The 25,473-nt window shown below is 33.2% G+C and overlaps 4 protein-coding genes and 1 non-coding gene across 8 annotated transcripts; 3 read left to right on the forward strand and 2 right to left on the reverse strand.

Moving 5' to 3' along the window:
• Window positions 1–275: 275 nt before the first annotated feature.
• Window positions 276–6,650, reverse strand: LOC101203224 (beta-amylase 7). 2 transcript variants are annotated; one of them, XM_011658036.2, is made up of 12 exons: window positions 6,405–6,650; window positions 6,171–6,310; window positions 5,141–5,756; window positions 4,445–4,732; window positions 3,938–4,015; window positions 3,532–3,735; window positions 2,555–2,749; window positions 1,967–2,131; window positions 1,407–1,667; window positions 1,044–1,262; window positions 661–880; window positions 276–564 (listed from the first exon to the last, which is right to left on the reverse strand). In XM_011658036.2, exons 3-12 carry the CDS (start codon window positions 5,576–5,578, stop codon window positions 536–538), a joined length of 2,097 nt encoding a protein of 698 aa, XP_011656338.1. In that variant the 5' UTR covers window positions 5,579–5,756; window positions 6,171–6,310; window positions 6,405–6,650; the 3' UTR covers window positions 276–535. The 2 variants fall into 2 exon arrangements, with proteins under 2 accessions (XP_011656338.1, XP_031743184.1); XM_031887324.1 differs by having other exon boundaries at window positions 6,171–6,322; window positions 6,405–6,643.
• Window positions 6,651–7,998: 1,348 nt separating this feature from the next.
• On the forward strand, window positions 7,999–10,439 carry LOC101222938. 2 transcript variants are annotated; one of them, XM_031887325.1, is made up of 5 exons: window positions 7,999–8,414; window positions 9,006–9,144; window positions 9,542–9,627; window positions 9,724–9,869; window positions 9,958–10,439. In XM_031887325.1, exons 1-4 carry the CDS (start codon window positions 8,151–8,153, stop codon window positions 9,853–9,855), a joined length of 621 nt encoding a protein of 206 aa, XP_031743185.1. In that variant the 5' UTR covers window positions 7,999–8,150; the 3' UTR covers window positions 9,856–9,869; window positions 9,958–10,439. The 2 variants fall into 2 exon arrangements, with proteins under 2 accessions (XP_031743185.1, XP_004138504.1); XM_004138456.3 differs by having other exon boundaries at window positions 9,724–10,439.
• A 618-nt stretch (window positions 10,440–11,057) lies between these two features.
• On the forward strand, window positions 11,058–11,129 carry TRNAK-UUU. The gene has a single exon. It is a non-coding gene; the product is annotated as a tRNA-Lys (tRNA).
• Window positions 11,130–11,550: 421 nt separating this feature from the next.
• GL3 (transcription factor EGL1) lies at window positions 11,551–16,223 on the forward strand. Of its 2 annotated transcripts, XM_011658037.2 has the most exons (9): window positions 11,551–11,752; window positions 11,841–11,936; window positions 12,708–12,962; window positions 13,053–13,149; window positions 13,304–13,318; window positions 13,727–13,783; window positions 13,885–14,775; window positions 14,909–15,352; window positions 15,890–16,223. In XM_011658037.2, exons 1-9 carry the CDS (start codon window positions 11,745–11,747, stop codon window positions 15,959–15,961), a joined length of 1,935 nt encoding a protein of 644 aa, XP_011656339.1. In that variant the 5' UTR covers window positions 11,551–11,744; the 3' UTR covers window positions 15,962–16,223.
• Window positions 16,224–20,919: 4,696 nt separating this feature from the next.
• Window positions 20,920–22,115, reverse strand: LOC101222703 (gibberellin 20-oxidase-like protein). The gene is made up of 2 exons (XM_004138455.3): window positions 21,680–22,115; window positions 20,920–21,562 (listed from the first exon to the last, which is right to left on the reverse strand). The coding sequence occupies exons 1-2, from the start codon at window positions 22,036–22,038 to the stop codon at window positions 20,950–20,952; spliced, it is 972 nt and encodes a 323-aa protein (XP_004138503.2). The 5' UTR covers window positions 22,039–22,115; the 3' UTR covers window positions 20,920–20,949.
• Between the last annotated feature and the right edge of the window lie 3,358 nt (window positions 22,116–25,473).

Consider the following 25,473-nt stretch of genomic DNA (forward strand, 5'->3'; position numbering starts at 1 on the left):
CCAAAAGAAATTTTGAGAAAAAAAGATTGATATATAACTAATTTTGTGTACAACTAACTACAAAAAGCCTAAAATTCCTAATTTCATTTTACAAAGAGAAAACTTGGTGGTTTAAAATTTAGATTGGAGAAACTGAGCAGCGCGTTGAAAACAGAAGATTTGATCTCTCAAATATTGATTTTCAAAACATTTCTGATCACATGTAATTGAATCCTCCACAAAGCCAAAACTGATGTAGAATCTCTGAGAAGGCTAAAGAAGAAGGGATTCAAAGATACTTTGGTTGGTGTTTGTGCCAAATAGCCTCTTGCATCCATTGTAAAAGGGTGATTTCAATTTTAATGCATAAACTAACCTTTTACAAGTGCTGTGTTTAATCATTATCATTGCAACAGCTACATCTAATTCACAATAAATATGGACTCAATATCTAGAATTTTTTAATTGGAAACTAATAGTATCAACTACCCTGATCTGCAATATACTCACAACTCCCAATATAATTGTGGAGAGATGAATTATACATCTTAGCTGGCTATACCTGGAGATCATGAACAGCTTCTCCTGCATTTCAAAGTGGCATGTTTGTTAACAAGTTAACTAATGAGTATTGATGAAGGGAATGATTTCAGGAACAGAAGTGGCGACCGAGAGCTGTACCGTGCATTCTCTTGACAAATCGTTCAAATTCCATGAAGTTTTGTCTTTCTAAGAGAAGTGGACTTAGCCGGTGATAGATAAAGGATGACAAATATCTCCCATCTGGATCTGCCAGAGGCTTGGCGTTATCCAATATCTTGTTATAACCTACTCTGTCGAGGAAAGGAAGAGGATTCTCACTTACGACTTCTACGTTGACGTCCCAGGCAGCATTTGTCACCTGGATTGTTGGTGAATAATTACAGAAAGCAGAGAAAATGTAGGGAGTGAGAAAGTGCGCATAGTCAAAATTTGAACTATGGTTTCTCCTGGTATGCATATAAGCCCAAAAACAAGGCATTCAAGTGGTACTAGAAAATTCAAGTTTACTATTGTGTTCTTACTTGCCAGACTACTGCCTCGGGATCAGACAGCGAATTAGAAAAATCTTCCCGCTGGTGTAACATGTGAAATTCAGCCGGAGTGAAGTTCAAAGAAGCAGAATGTTTTTTCAGCATTGTCATAATTGCAGCATAACCATCACGATTGCAAGGGTTATAGAACCCAGCAGTCAATTCAGCTGCATGACTCGCCGTCTTGTACCACCAGTGAATACCTGAGAGCTGCTCGGCAATTAAAATACAGCAGGTGGAGTGAATCAAGCAATGCTAGTTAATTAAATAAATTTTCTTCTTAAGTCAATTTTGCTAATAGATATCCAATCATGATTCCTACCAGACTATTGGCAGTTTACTAGGTGCCCTTACCTTAGCAACAATGCGGCTTCCTTCAAAAGCCAACTTTGCCAGATAAAGTACCCGATCACCATGATCCACTAAAACTTTGGAGTACCAATTAAGGAAGAACCTACCGTAGTAGCCATCATAATCACCTCCATCACAAAAGAAACCTGTTTCATGTGGCCTAGAGCTGTAAGAACCTGCATTATCTGGTCCTCGAGCCCAGAAGGAGTGTCCCCTTGCTTCTGCTGCTTTCCTCAAATTTTTCAACAAATACTGATCATAACACTGAAATGAAGAAACTGTTAAGATCAGAATAATAATCAAACGAATTGGGAAGGGGATGGGATATTATTAGCAACAAAACGTAGATAAAGTTGGGAACATCTAAAATGATTTAAATCATTCTCAATTCTCAGAGTAAAACAGCCAATCTGCTGTGTTGATAACTCGTTTTGATGGAACTGGTGGAATTGACGGACAAAAATATTATTGAACAATATTTTTTTAAAAAAATCCATAAAATTGAAATGTAAGTTATAAATGCAAGAAAATCTCATAATGTTACAAGTGCAACAACATAGTACCTGGAATTCACCAATGCCAGGATATCTCCAGCCATGCTTAACAGGAAAAGATGGAAATCTAAGCTCCCCACACGGTCCCAAACCAACTCCAATTGTTGTGATGACACCATCTTCGAAGAAATCATTAAATTCAACACGAAAGCTTCTCATGTAGTCAAAATAAACCTATCATGTACACCCAATGAAAGAAATTAAACATTATGAAAACTTTGCAGATCTATGTAATGACTAACGAGGAAAAACCCTAGCTGAACCTTTGGCAATAAAGGCCGTTTGTTTCAAAATAAGATGAGCCAGGCACTTATAACGCAGGATCAACACCAAAGGCCGTTTGTTTCAAAATAAGATGAGCCAGGCACTTATAACGCAGGATCAACAGGCGCCCAAAGAAAATATAAATAAAACATGCATGATAGGACATACTCCCAAAGTGATGAGTGATTCCAAAATATGCCTCCACTATACTATGGTAATGAATCTTGCTGAACTTAAGCATCCCGGAATATAGACTTGGCTCTTTAATTCAAGATGCTCAATTCATATCTTTACAATTAAATATGACCTCCTGCTAATCTTTAGTTAATGTACCTCAAGACCTGTCCGGCCTCTTAACACTCGCTCCTTATCAACTCCCCATGAGAGACATTCAGGATTGCGTCTTCCCTCTCTATCAGTAAAGAATATGTCAGGATTACTCCGACCAATTTCAGCAACCCAATGAGGTAGTGGAATACAAACATCATCGCCAACATTGCCTCCACATTCATGAAATGACAGCACAACCTGAATTGTATAAACCAGACGACACATTTCAATTAACAAAGGCTTTAACAATATGATTCCAAAAACTACATCAAACTACTTAAAAGCAAGGGGAACCAACAAAACCGCTAAATCTATTTTAAATCATTGCATTGTTATCTATTACCAATTTCCAAAGTCCACTTCGGTGATCCACTGTGGGTGAAACTGTTAGAAATCAAGGTAGTTTGGGATGTCTTGTCCAACATTGTTCAGAATGGAATGACCAATGTGGTACTTAAGTTGATTGGCTCTCCCACCTCAAAAGCTGGCTTTTGGGGTGTGGTTCTCCGAGGTGCTTAAGTACCTAACAAAAACCTTTTATATCAAGGTCCTAACCTACAATAGCCTAAACCCCACATGCTAAGTATTATGCAAGAGCAAAATCTAATCTTCCTGGTGCAAGTTCGTGTCTAAGAGTGGGAGGACATATAGCTCCGGCAAAGTTATTAGAAATGAAAAGTAGTTTTTTAAAATTGTGAATTGTGTTGTATTGCAAACTGTTATATTTATTTTAGTCTATTTAATAATTCATAGTTACACAATAATTTAAACATAGACTTTAAAATTTTAAATTGCAGTGCAATAGAGGTAATATAATATTTTTTTAAAAAATTCTTCCTATTGAAATGAATATTACAAAGAGGACTGAGAAAAATATGAGAATGAAATATCGCCAGTCCTTGGGGAATCTATCATTTTATCCTAGAGGGGAGAAAACATGAAAGCAAAAGAGTCGAGGCAAGACGAGACAATAACTTCACCTGTAACTTGAGCTTCAATTCATGCACCATCTGGAAAAGTCTCCGGTAGCCATTCCAATTATATTCATGTGGAGAATGAGCTTCAACTATCCCCCACCAGCAATCAACCATGACACCATCAACATTTGCTGATTTCAGCAGCCTTAGCTGCTTAAGCAAGCCATCTGGATCAACTAGCTCACACTTCATATTAATGACACCCAACTATCACACAAAAAAGGGATAAGTAAACAAGGAGCTGCAAAATAAGATGTATCAACAATATCTAACAATGTTCCGTTTTTATCACCACCAAAATAAGCCTTTTCACATAAGGCTGAATAGTAAAGAAACTCACAGGGAACAGAGATTGAAAATAAATTTACCACAATCCAACTTACTCAGTTGGAAAATAAAGGGCACCTACCGGCAGCATCACATAAACTGGAATGTAAGCACTCCCAGCAAAATCACGTTCAGGTAATTTTGGTGTTGTGTCAACAATCTACAAAGACCAAATACCATTCAATTTTCAATATGTTTTTATTTTTTACAGAATATATTTTAACTGTTTTAAAGTATATGAAAATTAATCAATGCCGGAACTTACAATAAGGAGTTCAAAGTGCTTTACCAGCGTTATCAAATGATTTATGTAGCTTAATATGAGATGTGCTTTTATTTTATTTAGTTTGTTCTTTTATTTTTATTAAGAACCATACTTTCATCGAGAAGGAATAAAAACCAAGGGTATTAAAAAAACAGGAAGAGGTGTTTCTGGTGATCATCAACTAGAGTCACATTCATGCATCTACTACAGTGCATGCCATAGTGAGGAGTAAACATATCCATGAGATCAATCCATGCTGAATGCAGGAGTAAGAATAACAAGAACAAGCCCGGAGATAGACACAGAAACTACAAATTTGACTACCTGCATTCCATCTACAGCATCGACTGAACTATTGATAAGTGGATGACCAGCTGACTGTTCCCCGGCATCTCCCATCAGGGATGAACTTTGACATCTAGCATTTGGAGATGCATCATATGGTGGGGAATTAGGCAAAAAAACACCTTTCATTCGACATGCATTGTATTCTGGCACGCTCCTAAAGCCACAACTGACTCCCCTAATGGAAGTTGATGGAGTTTGTTGAGATGCCAAATGGGAAGAAGATGAAGTTACTGCAGTAGAACCTCCTCCAGCATGTTTGATGCCCTGTAAAAGTTAAAGAGGAATGTTCCCATTTGGGTATTTCCTGAAATTTATTAGAGGTGATATACAAGAAGTTTTGACGAAGACTGTTTAGCTACTACTATGTCTGTAAACCTTCAATAACTATAACGGTCGTATAAACTTGATGAACACAATCTGCTCACAAACAAAACATTGTGAATTTGCAATTAACTTTGCTAGTTGATTTTCCAAATCCTAATAACTATTGTTTATTTGTAATAAGTTCTTCAATGCATCTTCGACATTAAAAAAATAGAAAGGTTCATTACATTGGAGAGAAGTATAGTTACAGCACATGTTTCACAAGAGGGGTGAATTATGCTTAAATCATGTACAAAATTTCTTTTAACTATATCCAAGAAGGGAATGGCTACCTCAAGTAACAAGTACCTGAGATCTTGAAGGAAACGTGGTTCCATCTGGAAGAACTACCCAACCAGCTTCAGTAGCCAGAGCTGCAATCACATCATTAATATCTGCCCTAACTCTAAGATTATAATTACCATGTCGGCGAAGACCTGCCAAGATCCTAGCAGTGATAGCCCTTCGATGTCGCTCTCTCAACTTTGTCCTCTCTTTCTCTTCTAATGGTCTACACCTACGGCCACCCCCAGGGGTGCCCACTTGTTCTTGTACCTGGTGCTGCTCAAAGCGGTTATTGTTGCTACCACTTGACACCATTCCTCCATCATCCCCAACCATTAATGAACTACGAATCCGCCTCGCCCCATCATCTTCTTCATCATCTTCCTCTTTCACATCCATCTCCACATCTTCATCATCATCTTCCTCACTCGTACCTATCAATTTTTGCATATCCGTTGCCATAATCACGTAGTCTCTGAATTTATACCCCTTAGACGTAGTTAATCTATCATCGATTATAATACTGCAAATCCACTATTTCTCAATCCAGCGGCAGTTAATGTCCAAACAGCACATTCCATATGGTACCATTACCACTATATATATGGACTTTTTTGCAAAACTGGCAGGAAAGATTATTCTGCCAACAAAATGAAACAATTAACAGTCACATGTCAAACTGTTAACATAAAACTTAATAGTATCCAATAAAAGTTCAAGAGAATTTTAGAGTTCCAAGATCTCAAGCATTCGGTCATGTCAGTTCATGAATATTTAATACATGCCATCTTTAATAAATCAACGAAATAGAACAAGCAAATAGTTCAATTTCCTTCGAACGTTGAAACTTCACATCTTGTTCCCTGGGAAAAATAACTCCTCATCTAAAAAGACACAATCCGAAAAAGAGTTTGATGTTTATCCTATCCTCCACAAACACCGTAAAAAGTTCACTTCTGAGGATACATTTTCAATACACGGAGCATGGTTCCAGCGAAAAAGCAACCTGAAATGTCGGCTGAATACAAGGGAAAGGAAAAAAAAACTGCAGTACCTCAAAAACGGCATGTTTCATCTTCTTTTCTTCATCAAGCCCTATCGGTATCAAGCACCAGCAGAAAGGAACCACGTCTACAGAGCCTTAAACCAGCTGATTTCTTCCAAAATTTCACCTCCAAAACTCAACACCAAATTCTGCAAGAATAACTACTTCAAAATAAAAAATCCGTATGAACAAATACCTAAATCTTCAACAATACCATAAAATTTCTCAGGGAGATGACGGAACCTTTCCGGTAAAAGAAAAGATGCTCCGGAATCGATTTTCCGTCGATCAGTCAGGCTCCGGCCGGAGAAGAATCAAGGAACACGTGTTGGAGAATTCACCGGCGACTCATTGGTCCGGCGACAGAGGAGAGAGAGAGATTGATGCTCAAGCGTGCGAGCATGCGAGGTGAAGGGTTTCGCACGCGCGCGCGCGTGAGGGTGATTTAGAATTGGGAAAATTGGCACGAAGTACGCACGAATGAGGCGTGTAAAGTGTATAACCGAGTGAACGTGAAACGGGTGGATGGGCCGTGTTTCCGTGTGGCTCACACGTGTTTTCTAGGATTGGTCTAACGGTTCGGTTTATTTTTACCATTAATCTCAGACCGAACCGACCCAAATGCTTTTGGTTTTAAGTTTAGAAAGTTTTTTCTAAGGTGAGTTATATTTTCTTTTTTAAATGTGAATAGAATTTTTTATCTCACTAGGTTTTTTCAATAATTCTAAATATCAAATTTTATATTAAAAAAATTTAGTCACGTTTCATCAAATGTAACATAAAGAAAATGTCGATTTTATCTTTTGTGTCATGGTTATGAAAACGAGTAAAGATATAGTACATGTTTCTTGATGAAGAATGTGCGTGTCAACTAGTTAAATTAATTTACAAAATTAATTAAACAAAAAAGTGGATGTCACCATTGTGCCTATGTTATGGTAGAGAAAAAAAAATATAATGTATTGTTTAGATGTAAAATAGCTCGAAATATATGGATGATAGCCTTATCTTCATTGTCAAGTGCGATTGAGCCAGAGAACCAGATTTGTGAATTTCTTGTTCAGGTGATCAAAAAATTAGATGTAAGGAAGTTTCTACGGTTTTGAATCACATATGGGACCTATGTAAGGACAAAATTTTGAAGAATTAGTCTCGCCTGATTAGTCAATTGAAAGCAAAAGTTTAATGGATTGAAAATTATGTATCGAAAATATTCACTATTCAAGTAAGTCAAGTTCTATTCGGTTATCTAAGCTTTCAGGTGGAGTTGCAGGTGTTGGTTCTTCATTGACAAGCCAAAGAGGCAATCTCAAATGGTGGCCTTGGTCGGAGGATGCCTCAAAGTGAATGTTGATGTTGCTCGAACAACAAAGAAGGATGGTATTAGAATTGGGTCTCGTGGAATATGAAGCAGCATAGACGATAGCATTACTAAGAGATAATTTAACTGAGGGACACCCAAGTGGTTGTGAACAAAATACTTAAATTAAAATTTTTCTTAATAACTATTTGTGTGTAATTTAGGCTGAAATTGTTAATTTAATTGGGAGGTTAAACATTTTTGCCATTAGAAGGGAGTGTAGTGTAGTGTAATGACCCACAATGTAGCGGCTCGAGCTATGGTGTAGAGATACTCTTCTGTTTGGATTTATTTTTACTTCGACGGATTTGTTCGTTTGATTCATGAGAAAAAGAGGTAATAGAGATTCTTATTGTTTATCGAGGATAGTTATCATTTCTCGATTAAATAAATAAAAAGTTTATTAAAAAAAAGTTAAAATTTTACATTTCAATAACGTATTCACTAAAGACGATTATTAGTCTCTTAGGCTAAGTCTTTGTTCCAAACGTTTGTTAGTTAATGTTAAAATTGCTTCATTTACTTCCCCCTTGAAATCCATTTTTAGTTGCCTTGAGCGCTCGTCTTCCACCCGTCTCGTCGGCGCCAACGATATCGCTGCTCTCAAACTGGCACGACCCCTTTCTACGATGATCAACGACCACGCACTTCCCTCAGGTCTTGTTCTGTCTCACACCGAAGCAATTCGCTCCTTTCTCACCTCGGCGTCAATAGATTCACAGCTTTCTGACGAACTCCGGCAGATTGCTTCAGATCTCGTTTCACAACGCAACATTCCGTATAAGCTGCTGAGAGCTATCTGGTTTGCTACGGAATCGTCCACACGGCCGGACTTGCTCCGTCTTTTGGCTGGATCAGAGTTCGTCTTTACAAGCCCTAAACCCAGGGAGAAGGTATGTGTTGTAATTTAATTTTGGGTCTTGTGCATTTAGTTCTATTTGAAGTTTTATGTATTGGAAAATTCTGGGTTGATGGTTTTATTAGTCGGAGTGATGATTTGATTACAAGACTGGAGAAAGGAAATCCAAATCCAAATTTAATAGTGAGGTTCTTTGAAATTTCTGAAATTGGGGTATAATCAACGCAAAAGAGGTGACCTTGCTTCAAGTGAGGGGGGGTTGGATTTTATGCTGATGTGTTCTTGAACAATGCTCAAACTAGTTGTCTATTAACTCCAAGGATCTTGACATGGATATGAACTAAACTCAGAGCATACAAATTGTATAAGTTCTTTAAGAAACGGCATATTCAGTACTTCTATGACCATGCCAATGATATCATTCAGTTATTGGATCCCTTCAATCTGGATATGTTTGGCCCTTGCTGTTTTCAGTAGTTTGAGTCTTTGAACCACGTCTTTAGGAAGTTACATTGAACTTTATATACTGAAATGTGAAAACTTCTAGATTTCAGAACTTTTGGTTTTAAATATATATATATAAATTTTCTTGTGGGGTTGTTAAATTATTCATATGTATATACAGAGTGAGGAGTTAAAGGCTAGACTGAAGAAGCTTGCAGATGTAGCAGAGAGGAAGGCCTATCAGGAACTAGTGAAAGATATTGCACCTAAGAAACCAATTGATGAGCCTTTCTCTTCCTACAAGGATCAGCTCGGATTCGGTATGTATGCAATCTTTCGTCACTAACTCTTACAGTTTTACATTACCAACATATTGATATTCCTTTTTATGATGTATTTAAATATGGGTGCATCTCATGTATAAGAAATTTTTTATGCAGTTCTATAAAATAATATGGCCTTGTCATGTTAACAAAAGGAGAAATTTATCATCTATGAAATCTCCATTAGGTGAATTTTTTTTTTTTTTAATATAGTTTTCTATATCAGTATTACAAGATTGCTTGAATCCATACCTCCAATGAATATTTTGCCTGAACTCTTGCAAATCTCGACTTCTTTTTGAACCTTTGAAATCTCCCATGTCATGTAGTTATTTCTTGTTTGCTGTTGCCTTCAAAACAAAAAGAATTAACACCATTGATGATTTTGTTGCAGGTTTACATGTCGTGTTGATAATGTTTACCGGCTATCTTGTTGGGTATGCTTTATTCCGAGCATTGTTTAGGCATGATCCAATCATGGTATTTACTCCATATTTGTTTAACTTTTGAGCAATCTCATTAATTTCGGATTCTCTTAGTACTGTCATTTATTGGGCAATCAATTTTGTTTCTCAGAGTGCCGCTGGAGGTATCCTTGGATTAGTTTTCGGCATGCTCGTAGAAACACTTCTTTTCATCATTCGATCATCCAATTACGATAATCGGTCTTCATCATCTTCCCGTTCTAAGCTGAAGAAGAGTCAGTAGAGTTCCTTCTAGAGGTTTGCCTTTCTTTATACTTAAACCATGGCATCCGTGCCTACAGTTTCTAATATAACCCATTAAGTTAACTTTCGTCCTATGCTGTAGATCCAAGCATAAACAAGTAATAACAAGGCCTTGTTAATGCACTTGCTTCAATTTATTTGTACAAAGACACGTTCTTCACATCAAGAGAATTGAGAAGCAATATGTAATGCTTCAGCCTATGACCACAGAAAATGTTCTTCACATCAAGAGATATGTAATGATTGTATTGTACTCTCTTCAGCCTATGACTACAGAAAAAGGAAAGCTCAATCATGCCCTTCAAATAATTGTCTTTTGGAAGAGAAACCTTAATGTAAATTTTTTTTACTTCAAATAACAATCCGTTTGAAAATTGAAGGTAGCCTTTTGGTGTCCATTGATCTGATGTTACACGGTCGACAGCATCCGACAAGTTTGCCCTTTTTTTTGAAGGGTGTCTAACTGTATCGATACTTTTTTTTCGGTTTGATGTATAATGTTTTAACAACAAGTTAGCAATTATTACATCAAATAAAATTTCAATGACAGTGACATTGATCTCACAAAATGTTCTTATAAAACTACATATTATGAGTTGTTTATAACTTTATTTGGTTAAACTATGAACTTGGTCATGTTTCAAGTTTTTGGTATTTTTGTATCATCAAATCCTCTTACTCTTTTATAAAACAATAATTGAGTGATCTAAAAAGGACTTAACCTTAATAAATATCTAACAAGTTATAGGTTTAATCTATGCGAGTCATCTACCTCAAATTAAACAATTATAATATAGATTTTTTTTTATACCAAAATGTTTTAGAGTTAGATAAGTTACCGTATAAAATTAGTAGAGGTTTATATAGGTTGTTGAACGATAAAAGAATATTTAACAAGTTGTTGCATTTTTAGGAGGGTGTTTAATAGTTTTTGTGTACGGTTAGATTACAAATTTTTAGTTTTGTGTCTATAAATATATTAAAAAGATAACCGTTAATATGACAAATTTTAGTAAAATAAAAGGAAAAATAGAAAAATAGAAATTATTTTATATTTTAGTCATATTAGCTTATTTTATTTTTTGTTCTTATTGTGCGATAATAATTTATATGATTTTGTTTGGTAAAGAAAAAATGTAAATATGAAAAGTTAACAGATAATAAAGCTTTGCTTGTCGTCTAGCCGTCTTAGCTCAGTGGTAGAGCGCGTGGCTTTTAACCACGTGGTCGTGGGTTCGATCCCCACAGACGGCGATAAAAGTGAGTAATTTGTCTTTTGCTATTTGTATACAATAAGGTAAATAAATATTGTGTATATATTATTTTTAGGAAAAAAGAACTCTGACAATCAAAACAACCTTACAAATCTAAATTCTAACTTATAATTCCATCTTTCACCAAATCAGATGAAAACCACTTAACTCAGCTCAAAACCTTGAAGGTAGGTTGGGTGGCATTTTAGCAAAGAATTTATGATATTTGACAATACCTTGATTTCAGAATGATTCGTTTATGAAGTGAAACAAGCTTAAATTATGAAAATTTTCTATTTTCTAATTGATTTCATTTCTGAAGTTCTTCTTCTCTAAAAGTGTGAGTCAAAAAGGTGAACCTCAAATTAGTATTTGTCAGCCCCACCATCAGATTTCTCATAAAGTAATCATAAACTAATCGATTAACTCTTAACTTTTAAGAACCAAAATTGAAAAAGGGCTTGCAGCTGAGAAGATGGTTTCCACTTTTTCCAGTATATTACTTTTCTGTTCAGAAAGCTGCTGCTGCTCTGTGTCGCACGGCTAAAGCCTTAAAGGGCTTTTGGGTTTTGCCATTCCGTGGCGTTTGAACCAAATCTTAAGCCCCTTATGGCTAATGGCTTGGTGGGTTTTCGATTTTCATTATCTTTTCTTCATCTCTTTGTTTTTCTGGAAACAAAAACATGGCTAATGGACTTGAAAACTGTGACAGCGAACCTGGGTTTCTCAGAAAGCAGCTTGCTGTTGCTGTCAAGAGCATCCAGTGGAGCTATGCGATTTTCTGGTCACCGTCGTCTAGGCAACATGGGTATGGATTTTTCTTTTTTGATCAGGTCTTGGTGCCATTGTACTTCATTCTTGGGTTCTATATCTATCTGGGTTTCTTTTTTTCTTGTGTAACTTTTGTTTTTGTTGAGATGGGGATTTGTATTTGCAGCTAAATTCATCAGATGGGTGTTGAACTTCCAATTTGGTACTGTGATTTTGATTGCTTAAATTTGTGGGGTTTGTCTTTGGCAACAATCTAAGAAAATGAAGCTGGTTGTTGATCGTAAACGAGGCTCACTATGATCTTATTTAAGTCCTCTCTTTCTTTTAACCTCAACTTTCCTGAACTTCCAGTTCATAGCTTTACTGAGCATCTGAATACTTTTGAGGAGCTCAAAATCCGAGTTTTATCTAAAATAACATGTACATTCCCAGCTACCCTGGCAATTGAGCTTGGTTGTTTAAAGGAATCCCCCAAAATCTGGATTTCCAGCTCCTTTTTCTTTTTTTGAAAACTTATAGCGGAGAACTTAAAATCGGCCCAGATGGCGAAGCCTCTGGGAGGTTAGTGGGGTTAGAGGCGAGCCGTGATCATAATGCAAGGGTTGGGACCCTTGATACCTTAATTACGGAAAGAGAAGTGTTGAAATATCTCTCTTCGACCTAGGAAGGGGTGAGGGATGATAATGTAATTGCTTGCAACTTCACAGTTTGTCTCTCTGTGCTGCTTGCTCTCTGTTTCGGTTGTTTTGATCGGTGATGATAATGTAGTTGTTGTACTGTAAAGAAAAGATTTGGTTTTGTACTTTAGGGTGCTGGAATGGTGTGATGGCTACTACAATGGAGACATCAAGACGAGGAAAACAGTTCAAGCTGAGGATGTCCACGTCGATAATATGGGCTTACACAGAAGTGAACAGTTGAGAGAGCTCTACAGATCTCTCTTAGAAGGTGAAAGTGAACAACGAACAAAGAAGCCTCCTGCCTCTTTGTCTCCTGAAGATCTATCTGATGCAGAATGGTATTACTTGGTTTGCATGTCCTTTTTCTTCAATCAAGGCCAAGGGTATTCCCTCTGATCCATACTAATATTTAACCCTTCATTTTTGCTGTTTAACTTGTGAGATTATGAGCACTAACCATCCATCATGCTTAGGTTGCCTGGAAGAGCGTTAGCTGATGATCGAACTATCTGGTTATGCAATGCTCAATATGCAGAGAGTACTGTATTCTCCCGTTCCTTGCTTGCAAAGGTTGGCCTTCTATTGGTCGGAAAAGATCAATCATTTGATTTTGAATAGTTTGATGCCTATTTCAAGTTCCTTAAGGTCTTATCAGTGAGAAAATTTGACTTTTTCTTCCTTTTCTTTTTCATTACTTTGGACGTCGTTGATCAACTACATACAGAGTGCATCAATTCAGGTATTATTATCCTTGTAAAACATCATCTAGTGCTAACTATGATGATAAAGAAAACCAAAAGTCTTTTAACGGTTCACCTGAAAAGAAACCTCTCGTGATAAAACCAAAAAATGTTGTTTACCTCATACTGATGAAATAATTCTTTTTGGTAGATGTGATTGTACAGTGTACCAATAGTGTTTCTCTGGCCTTATCAAACAAGTCAAACAAATGCTCTTCGTTTAAGAACCTTGTTTTCTTCTTCACAGTATGATGAAGAAGAAAATGGCAGTATTTAAGATACTATTATGAGAAACTGAGTTCAGTTATTGGCTACATGAATCATATACAGTACTTAGAATGGACTGCTTTTACAATTCTATTTTCAAGGCTGAAAGACCTGATCTTTAAATTGTTTTTGTATTGTAGACTGTGGTTTGCTTTCCTTACCTTGGCGGTGTTATAGAACTAGGTGTAACTGAGCAGGTAATATTCATAAAGAAACACACATTACACAATTTTTTTAGTTACAAATTGGCCTTAGATATTTGCGGACCGTGTTTCCTGTTTCATGTTGTCTTTTCAAGGTTTCGGAGGATCCTAGTCTTCTTCAACACGTCAAAGATTTTTTACTGAAGTTCTCAAAGCCAATATGCTCTAAGAAACCTTCTTCCGCTGCTTATAAAGATGATAATGGTAAAGAACCAATGACTGCCAAATCTGACAATGAGATTGTTGAAGTTTTGGCAATGGAGAATCTCTACTGCTCAACAGCCGTGAAATTTGACGGGAAGTCAGTAAATGGGATTCAAAGGAAAAACAATGAGTTTGGCATTGATTCTCTAGATGATTTTTCAAATGGTTGTGAACAATATCACCCAATGGAAGATACTTTAAGACTTGAAGGTGCCGAGGGAGGGGCCTCTCGTTTCCAGAGTTTGCAGTTTCTAGATGATGACTTCAGTTACGGTTTTCAAGATTCCATGAATCCTAGTGACTGTATTTCCGAAGCTTTGGCAAATCAGGAGAAAGTCTCATCTTCTCCAAGATTGAAAGATGCCAACAATTTACCTTTGAAAGAACATCAAAACCCGAATCACACTCAATCAGGTTCCTTAGATCCCAGTTCTGACGAAGACATGCACTACAAGAGAACTATCTTCACCATTTTGGGAAGTTCAACTCAATTGGTTGGAAGTCCCCTTCTCCATAATTTCTCAAACAGGTCTAATTTCATACCATGGAAGAAAGTAGTGGCTGAGACACATACGCCCCCCATGCAACAAAGAATGTTAAAGAAGATTTTGTTTGCAGTTCCATTATTGTCAGCTGGTTCTCTAAAAGGCCTCAAGGATGAGGAACAATCGATCTTGAAACAGGGTAACAACGACTCCTGCACGAAAAATGCCACACTTGACAAATTAAAAGAAAATGAAAAATTTATGGCCCTTAAGTCGATGTTACCTTCACTTAATGAGGTACTTCCAGCTATTTTCTGTAAAATTTGTTTGAATTTGAAATGGAATTTGCAAGTTCCTAAGCATATACATTGTTTTGATATTGGCTTGAATCGTATTTTCTTCTATCTGAAATTTTAATTCTTTTAAGCAGATCAACAAAGTATCGATACTCAACGATACAATCAAATATCTGAAGATGCTTGAAGCAAGAGTACAGGAGTTAGAAACTTGCATGGATTCGTTATATTATGAAGAAAGATTCAGAAGGAAATATCTTGACATGGTGGAGCAGACTTCAGATAACTATGACTATGAGAAGATTGAAGGCAGCTTAAAACCTTCAACGAACAAGAGAAAAGCCTGTGAAATGGATGAAACTGACCTGAAGCTGAAGAATGATTTTCCCAAAGTTGGACGTAAGCTAGATGTGAAAGTCAGCATGGAAGAGCATGAAGTTCTCGTTGACATGCACTGTCCATATCGAGAATATATATTGGTCGATGTCATGGATGCTTTGAACGATTTGCAACTGGATGCCTACTCGGTTCAATCTTCTGATCACAATGGTCTTTTCTCCTTGACCCTCAAATCTAAGGTTTGTAGCTGAGTTTCTGACATTTGTTTTTCATAGATTTCTTATCCCAATTGATTTATACACGCGCGCACAATAGGAAAAAAGTGAAAAAAGCAGTTCTCCAATAACCATTTAATGATTTAATAGCAATTAGGAGTGCACACTGAAGCCGAGAAAACTGAAAAACTGACTTGAAGTGAACCACTAACATCCCTACTAGCGAACCATGGAGAAATGTCATGTTCGACCTTAAGTATGCACGAGTAGAGCTTATATTACTCTATCCTCTGGTAAAATACATGTTTTTCCTTCTATCTAGGATGTTCTTGGTGCCCAGGCTATACATTCCACAAATATTATCCGAGTGAGCTACTTTATTGAAATTTCGAAATGACTTCCTGTCAACTCCATACAGGAACTGCTGATATGTTTGTCTTCATATCTTAGTTATAGAACTGATTGTCATTTAGTATGAAGACTGATTAGGAGTAGGGGTAGGAGCACATTTCTATCTTTACACCAAGACTCAATAATTTACGCTGTTGAATTTCGTTTCAGTTTCGAGGGATGGCGGCTGCATCAGTTGGGATGATCAAACTAGCACTTTTGAAAGTTGTCAACAAGAGCTGAGATATGAGAAAACAGCTTAAAATATGTAGTGAGACATTTTCTGCAAGTCAGTAAGAGTACAAATGAGTAGAGAGAAATGGCAATTAGGAGAAGAAAAATAATCTGACATTCTAGTTCTAACATCCTCCCCTAGGAGCTTACAGATTAGGCAAAGCTCAAAATCAACTGATAAAGACTGACTTGTTAGCCTTTTTAGTCATAAATATTTGATAATTTACTGTTGCTGATTGCTACCCACAATCAAGTTACCCTGTTTCAATCATGTTGTGTGTGCTGCTAAATTTGTTTCTACATCTTTACTACTTCACCTAAACAACTAGCTGTTATGTAAGGGGAAAACAACTGAGACCATGGCCACAAATATGCTTCTTTCTTGAATGTTTTTAAAGTACAAAAAACACAAGAAGGAGAAGACTAATTTTGGGGAGTAAAAAGAAAGGGTTTGATTATATTACATTAAATTAAAGGAATGATTGAAGGCAATAAATTATAAAGTAGATTGGATGATTATATTTGATTGGAAAGAGAAGGAAGAAATGATTAAAGTTTTGATTAGTGGGCATTAATTAATTGTATAAGAATTCATTAGTTTGTTGACTAAATGACTCCATTGCTTTCTAACTTTATTATTTGAAAATTGGTTTATTGGATTTGCTCAACGTGGCTCCCAATTTCAAACCACTACAACAAACACATAATCTAACCTAAATTTCCATTAGATTTTACTCCTAACTCCTACCTTATATTATATTCTATTCTACACCTTTTTTTTTTTTCTTCTTTACAACCAAAACTTTACAAAATATAATTAACTTAATTTATTTTTCTAAAAATATTTTTTAGTACAAACACGGGTGGAAATTAAACCCAAGACCTCCTAGTTCTAGCACCAAAATTTAATTTACTTTAATTTCTTCTTTTCTCTATTTGAACAAATGATTGGTAAAAGCAAACTTTTCGTATGAAAAAAAGACGATTCAAATCTATGATCTATATAGGGTCTTTAACTCATATAGCCTAGATTGCTATATGATATTACATGAAAGATCCAAATTACTAATAAATTTCATAAAAGTTCTAAATAGACTAATATATTACATAAATGTAGGCTTAAATTACTTTAATACCAATTTCTATTATTTAATTGATTTATAACAAATATCTAAATGGAAAATATCGTGGGATATAGTTTTGGAAAGAATTGTGGCCCAAACTAATTTAATACCAATTTCTATTATTTAATTTAATTGATTTATAACCTATTATTTAATTTAATTGATTTATAACAAATACCTAAATAAAAAAAATGGTGGGATACCGTTTTGAAAATAAGTGGACTCAAAATAATTTAATACAAATTTCTATTATTTAATTAATTTATAACAAATATCTAAATGGAAAAAATAATGAGGTACAGTTTTGGAAATAAGTTGAAAACTTTTCATGCTTTCCTTCCACGAAAATGGTTGTCTACTCCTTCCAACGTTGATTACGATTTTTACTTCGAAATTTTAGAGAGTTCGGAGGGGAAGAAGAAGACAGTCGACGACCGACAAAACTTCTCGAACATAATCTAGTTAAAAACTTTGAGGTTAGTATTGTATATATTCAACACATATGAAAGATTAGGTATATTAGGTATATTTTATATATTCAATTAAATAGCCAATCAAATGAAAATGTAGTTTTGAATGTCATACATTTTAGGGTTTATTGAGATTTCGGAGGTAAAGAAGAAAACTTTTGATGGCCGAAAAATACAAAACTTATCCGACATAATCTAGCTGGAAATTTTGTGCTTAATATTATATATATTCAAAACAAATGAAACATTTGGTATATTAAGTATATTTTAAATATTCGATTAAATAGGCAAACAAACGAAAATTTAGTTTTGAATGTGATACATTCTAGAGTTTATTAAGAATTCAATGTTGAAAAAGAACGGTCAACCTATCAAAAAAATAATAGAACTATACGTCAGTATACAACATTATTATATATAATATGAGGTATATATATACTAAAACATAGAACATAACTATTATAGATTGCATATATATTAAAGTATAATTTAATCAAATACATTTATAAAGGAAAAATATGTATGTATGATCATGTCGTTTACTACTGTTTTAGTAATATTTATTCAACAAACAAAAATTTTAAACAAAAATTATGTATAAGGTATTATTGTATATAATATGAGGTATATATACTAAATAACATATATAAATTCAATGTATATTTTATTACTGAAAGGTTTTTACATCCATTTGTTTATGTTTTTATTTAAATATTCATATCTTATGTGGTAACTAATACGTTATGTTTGAAATAATATTGATTATGCATTAAAGCTGTTTATGGCTACATAAACATAAATGATAAATAGTTATGATGAATATATATAATATATGTCATTAAAACATTAGTTGTTTTATAGTATATGTAATGTTGAGAAAAACATTAGATATAACATCAACTAAAAATATTATATCTCACGGGTAATATATAAAACTAATATAAATGTAAATAAGATGTGGTATATATATAATAAATCACGTATACAAACTATTATATAATGCGATAATATTATAAAACTAGTATAATCATAAATAATATGTGGTATATATTTATAAAATCATATTAGAATAACATTAAAATGAGGGGTATATTGTTAATATATACGATATATATGCAGATGATATACTCAGAATGAACTAATCAGGTAGTTTTGCTGTTTAACTATTTAATTTTAAATGGATAAAAGAACAAATGACTTACTGTGGACTTTATCGTAGCTTCAAGTGATGGAGAATTGTATATGCCGACAACTTGTTAAGATTTTGCAGCTTACGGTTATGAGAAATTTGAATACAAATTGAGAAAACAATGTAATAAGAAGTTCGAATTTTATGATTGAATATCTAAAAGCTTCAAATGATGGAGAATAATAAGTAAAAATGGTTGTCGGTAACGATGAAGAATAGGTATATTGTGACTGTGGAAGATGAAGAAGAATTAGGTAAACATATAATTTTGGAAAGAATATATAAATAGTTTACTACAAATTAGAAAAAAATTATAAAAATTATAAGATATTTTAATTTATAATTAATTTAAAAGATACTTAAAATTTATTATCATATTAATTAATCAAATAAATTTAAGGATGGTATGAAATTCATATTAAATTCAAATCATTTTAAATAATCTTATGAATATAATATCTCACTAATATTCGTATTATATAATTAATAGTTAATGAAAGGTTATAATTGTATATTTCCTATTTAAAAAAATAATTTTTAAATTATGACATTTATGAAATTTCTTATTAAATTAATGTTTTGGTCTAAATCTTTCATCTATATATGTATTTGCGTGAGTGCATCTATAATTGTTTTTTTTTTTTGAAACTTTTGATTAAGATTTATTTTAGAGTAAATTACAAATTTTATTTTAAAAGGTTAGATTGATGCAAATATATTTTTTTAATCTATAAAAATTGAAAAAGAAAAATTAACAATAATAAAAAAGTTGTCTAGTGTTTGCATGTGTACTTTCTCATTCAATTATACTGAGTTAGTGTAATGTTTGACTTCAATATTTATTTTTTAAGATAACAACGAGTGAAATGATATGTTAGTTGAGTTATGTTCGTGCTGACCTACTCATATTAATTTGTAAATATATATATATATATATATATATATATATATATATATATATATATATATATATATTATATAGTTTAGGAAAGTTGTGAAAGTAGATTGATGATTGATTTGACTTTAAAATATCTAATTATGACAAATGAATGTACATGAACAAAGGGGGAAGTATGCTATTGCTAGGGTTTTATAAGGTTTACAAGGAAGTGATTGAAAGAAATGAAATCAAATCCACTTTTATGTCTTACAAAATCATATCTATTTCTCCCACACAAATATTTGTTCTATCATAACAATTCATTTTCATTATTTTCATTTCACACAAATGACCAAGTTTAGTTTAACTTTTGTATTTTAATTTCAATAAATCTTGAAAATAATTGTGGGTTCTTTCTTTTTTAGTATCATGAGGAGAAATTGTTGGAATTATATACTTTTGCAATTTTGGTTGTTATTAACACTTTATTTATACAGTTTAGAATTATATTTACTAAAAAAATTTATAAACATGTTCAAGAACAATTATTTTTGTTATTATTTAACTAATTTGATAAAAAAAAACAACCTTTTGTTTTTAGAAATGATAATTTCAAATTTTGGACTAAAATATTATCTATTTTATAGTATTTTTTTAAAAAATAAATTTTTTGATAGTTTAATTCTTTCCTCCCTTAGTTTTTTTTTTTTTTCTTAAAGAAATTTAAGCTTGTGATATTCTTTGTAGTATATATAACAAATTATTTTAAATATACGTTATATTTATTTTTTAGAACATTTTAAACCTAAAAATAACTAACAATAAAAAAACATTCAATAGAAAAAAATACATTTATTTATTATTTTAAAAGTTTGGTAGTTCGATCATTCACTCGAATTAAAACATTAGAAGGAGAAAAACTCTTTTTATTCTCTTAATGAAATAAATAAATAAACACTATCAATATCTTTCCACCAAAAATAAAAATAAAATTGAAAAGTAAGACTAAATTTAGAGAGTCAATTAATTTAAAAGAATATTAAATAAAAATTTGATTTAAAATGTACGTATGAATAATAATTTTATTTCGCTTAAAACAGATGATAAATAAATAAAAATAAAGTTTGATAAACATTAATTAATCTTTCACAAAGTCATTATAATTAAATTAAGCAAAATATTAAACCTATTTCAAAATTCTCTGGTTGATTTAAAAAGTTTTTTGCTATATAAATTTAATTGCTTCATTTTTTTTATTTATAAGAATTCCTTAAATTGGAAAATGAAATTTGCAAAAGTAGTTATACAAAAAAAAAACATAATTAATTAACGTATTAATCCTTTTTCCCAGCAAAGTTTGTGACGGTGAAACCAACCTTTTCAAATTTCCCTCTTTCATCATTCTCCCTGAACTTCAAATAATCCGAGCACACAAATGGCTTATACATCCTCTCACCGCCCTCTTCCACCAAGTCCTCCGGCGCTGACACCACCTTCTCGTCCTCAAAACCCCAAAAGAAAGCAATCGAGAATCGGTTGATCGCCGGCCGCCTCAAAACCACTCTGTGCTCCGACGACCTCACCCTGTCGTTGCTCCAAGCTTGAAGCAAGTCCCCAATATTCACCACCAGTGCTTCTGATTCTTCACATGGGTTTATGTCCACCCATTTCCCTTCGCTTGATTTCACTTGCAGACCACCTGTTTGATCTTGGTACACAATGGTCACGCAGCTCATATCTGTATGCATTCCAAGTCCTTCTACTTCTTCATCGTCTTCTAACGTTTCTGGAGGTGTGTAGTTGTTTATTCTCAGATATCCATGGCAATTCTTGAAATGGGGTTCATGGTATTTCTTCTCAAAACCTTCACCAAAGCTCATCAGTATGTTCTTGATAATTTTCCTTGATAGCTCTGTCATTTTATCTCCATATTCTTGCAATATCTCACTTTAACCACATGAAAGTAGATTGTTAGGATAAACGAAGTAATGATCTTAGATTACAGAGATAGTGATTCTGAAGTGGATGTGGATGTGGATGTGCTGTGATGTGAATTGTGTGTACCTGAACTGGTGAGAGCTCTTTTGGTTAAAGAGGAACTCTGCTGAATTCTGAGCAGAGGCTAAGAAGTTTGGACCAGAGACTCTGAGGGTTTCAAAGAATGGGGAGGCTATGAAATGGGGAGTGTAAGTGTTTACGGAAGAGAGGGGGCCAATTTTGAGCTTGGTTTCTGAAGGGAGGTTGAAAATTTCATTGGAGAAGGAATGGAGTTTGTTGTAGATTTCTTTGGAGATCCCATGGTTTTTTATGTGGAAAAACCCCCATTTTTTGCAAGCATCAGCTAGTGAAGAAAGGGAAGACGGAGACAAAGGCTGAGAAATGTCTAAAATGGGGAGTTCCACTGAGGCCTTAGATACACACATGTTTGTCTATAGCTAGCTAGCCTATACTTCATAGGTGGATAATTATATTCCTTAAAACGAAAGATGCAAATACCAATCTGAGTATAGTTTAGTAGATAAGACATCAATTGAGAATAGTTTAGAAGATAAGACATCAATTGTCATTTCAAACGTGAATGATTCCATTCGCCTACCCTACCCTACCTTATAATTGTTTAACTAAAAAAAAAAAGATGCATATAGTCAAAACTTCTACTTTATTGTCTTTAGTTTCAATCATTAGTGGGTTGATTTCTGTTACTTGGAAAAGCAACCATGAAAACAATTAAAACAATAATACAGTGATTTGAAAAGTGGGTAGCTGATTCAGAATTGTAATTAGTGAAAGGGTTTGACTTGACATGCTTAGAAATATTATAAGTTTTTGTTTGTTATGAGGAGCAAGCAGGTATTGTAGGAAGCTTAAATAATTCCAAGCTCTTTGCATTTACATGAAGCCAAGACAGGCTGGTAAGGTGGAAACTTTCTGCTGCAGACTTTTGTATATATATATATATAATATCTGTCATTCTGTGCTAATTGGGTTCTATAGGGTTTGGATATACTATTTGATAGAGGTTTGACCAATCCAAATACTTTGTTAACAAGCATGTAGAGGTTAGAAAAAGATTGAATGTAATCATTGTTTGAATATCTCAATTTCAGCCCATAAAGTTTGGTCTAGCTTCACATTTAGAAGAATATTTAGCTGTAATTTTAAATGAAAATACTGGTGTGTTGATGTTTGTTCTTTAAAAAATTATATATGTTGAGGTCAAATGGTATCCTCATCTGAAAAGCATCTTTAGTTGCCATTGCCTACTAGATTAAGTCTTGACTTTTCTTACACTGTTATAAACAATTGCATATTTTAGATTAAGTCTTAAGTTGTGTTGTATCTCACACACGGTCTAGACATGGAAAAGTTGACCAATTTGCTTTAATTATAGAACCATGCTAGTTTGTTGGAGCAAATAAGATAATCAGGATGGAATTCCTTTTTCTAATATGAACCTTGAGTCATTAAAACTTCTCGAGCTCAACTTGGTCTCGTGGCGTTAGTTCAATTGCAATAGGTTGATTATTGTTGTTTGGTTCACTTTCTTATTGCCATTGTTGGTTTGATTGATTTTGGTTTTTTTTTAGTTGGTTATGGTCAATTTGTGTTTGTCTTTAAGAAGTTAGGCTTGGGTCTTTTATTTTGTTGGACTGACATATTGGTTCAACCAACCCAACTTAGTTACACTTGTTAGTTCTTACCATCAACCAGAGGATTAATGAATTACTAGGCTTAATACTATTTGTTCACTTCATACTGATGGATCTCCACCAACCATAATCTTAAGACGAGATGAAATCTTCCCATTTCTAAACGAACCATTTTGCACATGGATTAGGATCTTAATTGCTCTAATATTCTCTAGTTCTCTCTGTCGGTCTTCCCTCTCTCCACTTTATGAGGAAAACCCGTACATCATATGTCCCAAACACACGTCCCTTGCTCTTTCTCCAACACCACTTTTCGATGAAAAACCACAAATCTAGCTAGAGGAAAAAAATCAATCCACCCAACAAATCTATGTTCAGACAAAGTCCCACACATCCGACGCTAAGATGATCTCTCAAATCCCTTTTCGGCGAGTCCATAACCTCTCCCGTGAATACACAGCCAACTACCATTCTGCAGTACAGGTGAAAAAAAAAAGTGGAGAAGAGAAGAAAATCAATCAGAAGAAGAGGGCAAAAGAAGGATTAAGGCTATTTTGTTAATGTTGATTGATGACGATGTTAGTAAAAAAGGCAAAAAATTTCTATTTCAAAAATTGAGACGAGAACTATTTGGGACATTGTTTTTGGAGGGCTTCTATACAAATAACTCCAAAGTGAAAAACAAGGGAGTAAGTAAGAAAAGTAAATTGGTTTGAATTCTCAGATTGTGGTTAAGAAAAAGTTGAAAGGAAATTTGTTTGAGTGTCTTTGGGAACTGAAACTTTGAACTAATCATCAGGAGTAGAAGTAGAATGACAGACATGATAGTTAGCCTTCTCCATGGATTGTTTTGGGTAATTCCCATAAATGGACAATCCACCAAAACAAGCCTCTTTAAGCTTTGTGTATAATAGAGTTAACACTTTATCTACTCACAGTCATATCTAATGCTTCCCTGTTTGGCTTTGTTTGACTTGAGCCTACTTGATTAAAGTCATTTGGTCCATAATCATTTTATCTATACAATATGAACAAAAATAAAAATTTCACTATATGTGAAAAATATTTTTCATGTATAATGATAGTTTTTGCCTTGAAAACTAATTTATTACCCATGTTAAAATATAAGGCAAAATTTTTTCGACTAAATTATTACTTTTAAGAAACTTCTATCATAAAGTCGACTGAATTTTTTTAACATTTTAAATATAAATATACTAAAAAATTTAAAATAATAACTTTAGATTTTTAAAATAATAAATTTTAAATTTTAAAATCTATTTTTTATAAGTGATTGTCAATTACTTTAACTATTTTTCAAAATGATTTGATTTTAAATTAAACTCTTACAAATATATTCCATTCATTCTTTTAATAATTTAGTTGATGCAAAACTAAGGTTTGTTTGGTTCGTGATCCAAAATTATTTTGAAAAATAAAAAATTTAATATAAAATAAAAACAATTTCTTCATTTTTATTGTATTTGGAAATACGTTTTGTTCTTATTTAAAATTCAAAATTTGTGTTTGATTGTGAATTTGAAAATATAATAGTGTATTTTATATTCATAATTTCTATAACAAAATGCATAAATAGATCATAGCATGATCGGTTATCAATATATATATTTTTATAGTTGCAAATATAGTAATTAGATTTAAAAATAATTAAATAATAATATTTTTAAAAAATTATAAATATAGCAAAATTTATCTATAATAGATAAATCATATTACAAATATTGGTCTATTACTGATCAATCATAAGAATGATCAGTATAAGAATATATTAACGCTTTTTTTAAAAAAGATATTGTTACGTAACTAATTATTAGTAATCTCCATTTTCATTTTGTAAAAATAAATAATTTTAGGGAAATTAGAATGGATAACTATTTCAACAATAATAATTAAGGATATAACAAAATTTTTAAAAAATTGCAAATATAGCAAAACTATTCCCGATATACTTGTGTCGTTGATACACTTCGTATGATCTATCAGATCAATATTTACAACATGGTCTATCGTTGACAGAATTTGACAAATTTTATTATATTTGTAAATTTTTTAAAATATTACTATATACTTAATTATTTTGAATCTAATTGCTAAATTTGTAACTATTCCATAGTTTTGTAACTATCTCATAGTTTGAAGAGTTTGAAGGGTTTTAAGGGTGGATTGGAAAAATAGGAGTAGAAAGTA

Source organism: Cucumis sativus, chromosome 6, assembly GCF_000004075.3.
Source record: "Cucumis sativus cultivar 9930 chromosome 6, Cucumber_9930_V3, whole genome shotgun sequence".
NCBI classification, from domain to species: domain Eukaryota; kingdom Viridiplantae; phylum Streptophyta; class Magnoliopsida; order Cucurbitales; family Cucurbitaceae; genus Cucumis; species Cucumis sativus.